The sequence below is a fragment of the Elgaria multicarinata genome, chromosome 17 (genome assembly GCF_023053635.1).
Source record: "Elgaria multicarinata webbii isolate HBS135686 ecotype San Diego chromosome 17, rElgMul1.1.pri, whole genome shotgun sequence".
NCBI classification, from domain to species: domain Eukaryota; kingdom Metazoa; phylum Chordata; class Lepidosauria; order Squamata; family Anguidae; genus Elgaria; species Elgaria multicarinata.
This window is the reverse complement of record NC_086187.1, coordinates 19,786,168-19,791,497: the sequence shown is the minus strand read 5'-3', so window position 1 is coordinate 19,791,497 and position 5,330 is coordinate 19,786,168. Positions and strand designations below refer to the sequence as shown.

General features: G+C 45.8%; 1 protein-coding gene across 1 annotated transcript in view; it reads right to left on the bottom strand.

Annotated features, from left to right (window-relative positions):
• Positions 1–560: 560 nt before the first annotated feature.
• LOC134410291 (radial spoke head 10 homolog B2-like) overlaps positions 561–5,330 on the bottom strand; it is a 31,603-nt gene continuing 26,833 nt past the window's right edge. The window contains exon 20 of the mRNA XM_063143482.1: positions 561–777. Coding sequence (XP_062999552.1) covers positions 561–777 — 217 coding nt within the window. The remainder of the gene's footprint in view (positions 778–5,330) is intronic.

The window sequence follows — 5,330 nt, the reverse complement described above, 5'->3', positions numbered from 1 at the left end:
TGGATCTTTTTCCTTTTCTTTGCTCCAGAGTAAAATTGATGAAATTAGATACAGTTCTTCTGGCAATGGGGGACGTAAAGTTTTGAAGCGGTAAACATTAGCCTTCATCAAGCAAAGAAAGACCAAACGATAGAATCCAAAGTTGCATAAGATGTTTTTTGCAAAGTAACAGCAGAAAAAATTATGTGAATGTTTGAAATAAAATGTTCAAGCTGTTGCCCTGTTCAGAAGACACCTTAAACCGCGGTGCTTAAAGCCGTGGTTTAAGGTGTCTTCTGAACAGGACCAAAGAGATCTTAGTTGCTTAACCATAGAAGTTGTAGTCAATTGATCAATTCATATAGGAACAAAACAATAGTTCAAAAGAAAGCAGAGGAGAGCTGTGTTTCAAAGTGTTTAGAAATAACTGAATGCTTTTCGAATGGTTCACGTGGGATTTTCTTCAAACATTAATCCATTTTATACAAATACTTTACTGCTAATATAACTGAAAGCACCTGCATTGCAGTTCTGAAATTCTGCCCAGCCAGATACAGAATCTGACAGCTGTGCAGCTCCTCTTAGGACTTTTTCTTCTTCTTCGCTGCTGCTGCAGTCGTCTTGCTGCTTGGCGGGACCTGTGGCAAAACAGGAGATTCCTCTTTCGGCGGAGACACGAGCTGTACAGAACCCTCCTCCAGCTCTTTACTCAAACTTTCTTCAAGCTCTAAAGCTGCTTTTTCTGCTGCAGCTTCTTCTGACTTTCTGGCTTCTTCCGCCTCCCTCATAGCATTAAGCCTGTAGTCAAAGGGGGGGGGCAGGTGGAGTTATTGAAATTGTTCTTACTAGAGTCAGAATAAGATTGTCTTAAACCGGAAAGTCATGACACAATTCAGACATTTCACTCTAAAGCAGCCTTCCTCAACCTGGGGCGCTCCAGATGTGTTGGACTCCATCTCCCAGAATGCCCCAGCCAGCAGAGCTGGCTGGGGCATTCTGGGAATTGTAGTCCAACACATCTGGAGTGCCCCACATTGAGGAAGGCTGCTCTAAAGCAACAAATCCATAAACCAGAATCCATACCTGTTTGGGGACGAAGTTTTATGGAAAAAACAACAACTGCGTGGCTTGGATACAAACTTCTGATGTTCTAAATGCGCAATCCTGTGCCTGTTTAGATATTTAAAAAATGACCCACAACCCTTTCCATATACAAACTGATAGAGTCTTATGGCCGAACAACATGGATCAGTGGAGGACTATGAATGGCTCTCTGGTTGTCTCCTCCTTTAGTTCAGGCTTTCCCAACCTGATACCTTCCAAATGTTTTGGACTGCCAGCATAGCCAGGGGCCAGAAATGGGAGTTTTGCAAAACATCCGGAGGGCACTAGGTTGGGAAAGGCTGTTTTCATTAAAAGCAGCAGGTGGGTAGATTTGGATCAGCGACTAAACTGTTTGCGGGGTGTTAAACCTTTGCCTAATTTAAATTGTGCCTGTCTTTCTCACACCCGCACAGCTAACAGTAGCCTTAAGAATGACAGAAAATAGAGACACAGTGGGAAACCGTCAATGTGTATACACACACACACACGCACACACAGGTGCTGCAAATAAAAGGAAGTACTCCACATAGCGCAGAGTTAAATTATGGAACTCACTACCACAAGATGTAGTGATGGCCACCAATCTAGATGGCTTCAAAAGAGGGTTGGACATATTCCTGGAGGCAAAGGCTATCAGTGGCTACTAGCCCTGGTGGTTGTGTGCTATCTCCAGTATTAGAGGCAATAAGCCTGTGTGCACCAGTGGCTGGGGAACATGGGTGGGAGGGTGCTGTTGCACCATGTCCTGCTTGTTCATCCCTGGCCGATGGCTGGTTGGCCACTGTGTGAACAGAGTGCTGGACTAGATGGACCCTTGGTCTGATCCAGCAGGGCTCTTCTTAAGTTCTTATGCAGTCTTTATCCAAATCTATCCATTCACCCAGCAAAGAAAAAGAGACCCAGGCTTGGCCCAAAATACCTTAGGGACACAGTAACAAAACTAGTGCGATAAATCACCCTTCCCTGATCTGGCTTTTCCAGATGTTTTGGACTACATCTCCATCATCTGGGACTTTGGCCATGCTGGGTGGTGCTGATGAGAACGAGTCCGAAAGAACTCCCCAAACAACTGGAGGGACCTGGGTTGAAGCCTGCCATAAACCTTCCACAGAACCTTTACACGTTTAACATCGCTCAGTGAAAGAAATGTTTCTGTATTCGTCCCCCAAAACTGTCATCTTTACGGTAGAGGAAAATCTACCTGAAAGTTTACCGTGATGTCCAAAATGACACTTTAAGGAATTGCAGACTGGCGCCAACTAGCTGCAGGATAAATTGCCCAATGAAAGGTCTATTTGATCCTCTTTAATCTCCGTCCTAAAATAAATCCCAGCCGTTTTCTAATTTCAATCAACCAGTGTTTCATGTAACTGCCCGTAGTCTGACTGGCGTTGCTAGTGACAAGCACTTTTTAAAGCAGCTCTTTTACCTGTTCTGTTTGGATGTACTAGCCTGGAAGAAAAACCCTCCCTGAGTAAAAGTCCCTTAGCAGGAAGCCAAGGCAACTTTCTCCACCTCCCATCACAAAAACATGTTTCAATCATTGGCTTTTGTTATTGTGCAGTAAATGGCAAGGCTTGTCTCATATAAATTCTGAACGCAATCAAACACACGCTTATGTATGCCATATGCTCTTTCCCCCCCCCCCCCATAATTGCTGATCAGTTTCTATTTGACATAAGCATGTGAAGATCAGTGTGTTTTCAATGTTACAGAGGAGGCAGTTCCTGGAAGGAAGGTTTCAATGTTATATAAGCTTAAAAGATGTAGAAACGACCCCCAGTATGGATGGATTATGAAACTTTTTGAAAACCGACATTCCCAACCAAGTACACACCTTTGTTTCTGGACACAAATGCGAAACCCCGAAACCCTGGGCCCCAGCCCCTAAATCTGGCCCTGACCCCCATTTTTCTTTTACCCGAAATGTGATACCAGTCAATTTCCGACGGACTGAAACTTTTTCACTCTAGGAGCTGAGACTGCTATCATCACCATCACAACCTAGCTATGTAAGAAAATCCAGCTCGGAGGAGCCGAGGACTTCAAAAGATCACTTTCATCAGTCATGTCAGGACGGCTCTTTTTTTTAAAAAAAAAAATTACAGTGCAAGGAAGCTTTTTGGTTGAGCTGGGTTCCAAGCCCAACACGGCGTATCAAGGGACGGCACTGACATATTCAGAATTGCTTACGCCAGCTTGCGATAGTCTAAAATAGCTACCGAGTGCTTCTTGGAGAGGAGACGCCGCTGCCAGGCGGCCCTCTTGGGATATAAAAATGATCTCGAAAGAGACAGCTATATGCCATCTTAGAAATATTCCCCTTTGGTCCCTTTCTCCCATCACTTTCATGGTGGGGGACCTGCTAGGTCCCTTCCCATGCCCCAAAGGATACCCTACCCCATGGTGGGAAACTTGCTTTTTGCTACAACTCCCAGGATCCCTCACCATTAGCTAAGCTAGGTAGGGCTGTTGGGAACTGGAGGGCAAAGTATCTGGAGGGCCGGACGTTACCCACTCTCGGCACACCCCAGCGTGACTCCTCTCCACACCAGCTCTGCCCTTCCTGGAAACTAGAGCCTGCCCACATCGGACAGAGCTTCTACCATGATCTTTGCAGCATGGGAAGAAGCTGTGGATCATATTGAGAAGCGGCCATTTTGTCCTAACCACTATCTAATGGCCAAAGCACAGAACAGAACAGCTGGACTGTTTTGAAGATCGCTGGAATGGTACCTGCAGCCAACAGCAGACTAGGGCTGGAACCTGATTCAAGAAATGTTAATTAACCTTATGAAGGGGCTTTTGTGAGAGTTGGGGGAAGAGTTCAGGCACCTGAGACCCACTGTGACTCATCCTCGTAATGCTGAAGTGAAGCATGGACCTAAGGCTGCCCCCTAAACTAGGGTGACCATATGAAAAGGAGGACAGGGCTCCTCTATCTTTTAACAGTTGCACAGAAAAGGAAATTTCAGCAGGTGTCGTTTGTCTATATGGGGAACCTGGTGAAATTCCCTCTTCATCACAACAGTTAAAGGTGCAGGAGCTTCACTAGAGTGACCAGATTTAAAAGAGGGCAGGGCACCTGCAGCTTTAATTGTTGTGATGAAGAGGGAATTTCACCAGGTTCTCCATATATACAAACGACACCTGCTGAAATTCCCTTTTCTATGCAACTGTTAAAGATACAGGAGCCCTGGTCCTCCTTTTCATAGGGTCACCCTACTTAAATGTCGCAAATAAGAGAAAATGCCACACTGAAAAAAGAGGACATCGATTTGCATAATATCTGGATGTGCTGATATAATATATATGCAAATTTAGAAATAATGCCAGGAATTTAAATAGAAATACAACACATCACACTATAATGGGGAAGATTGGGCTAGTTCCCCATTCAGTCCAGGGGTTAAATATGGACGGGCATCCAAGGCCACTGCTGCGCTCCCTTCCTAGGACTCTTTATCTTTCAACTGGTCTTCGACCAAACAGCCCTTCAGGAAGAGGACTGTCCTCTGTAAAGTAGGGCACCTAGCCACCTTTGTCTGACCTGGTATAAGACAGTTTCCTGTGTCATTTTCCACTGTGGAAAATGATCATGAAGGCCTCGATATTCTTGGCACGTCCCCACGGAAAACAGCCGAGCCATCTAGAAAAGCAGTCTGTTTTGGTGACCCCCTTTTGGCTGACTGCTAAGGGTTTGAATAGGTAAAAGCCATTATCCTGTTTGCCCTGTCCTGGACGGGGTTGCACTCTCCCTAAAGGTTTGGGTCTGTAGTTTGGGGGTGCTCTTGGATCCAGAACTGTCACTTGAGGCACAGGTGAACTCAGTGGCAAAGAGCACCTTTTATCAGCTTAGGCTGATATACCAACTGCGCCCTTATCTGGACAGAGATAGCCTAGCTACAGTTATCCATGCTCTGATAACCTCTCGCTTGGATTACTGCAATGCGTTATACGTGGGGCTGCCTTTGAAAATGGTCCAGAAACTTCAGCTGGTACAAAACAGGGCAGCCGCTTATTAACAAGGACTGGCCGGCGAGACCACATCACGCCAGTCCTTTTACAACTTCATGGGCTGCCAGTCCAGGTCTGGGCCCGATTCAAAGTGCTGGTACTAACATACAAAGCCCTAAACAGCTCGGGGCCAGGTTATTTGAAAGAACGCCTCCTCCCATATGTACCTGCCCGGTCCCTAAGGTCATCCTCAGGAGTCCTTCTCCATGAGCCCCTGCCAAAGGAAGTGA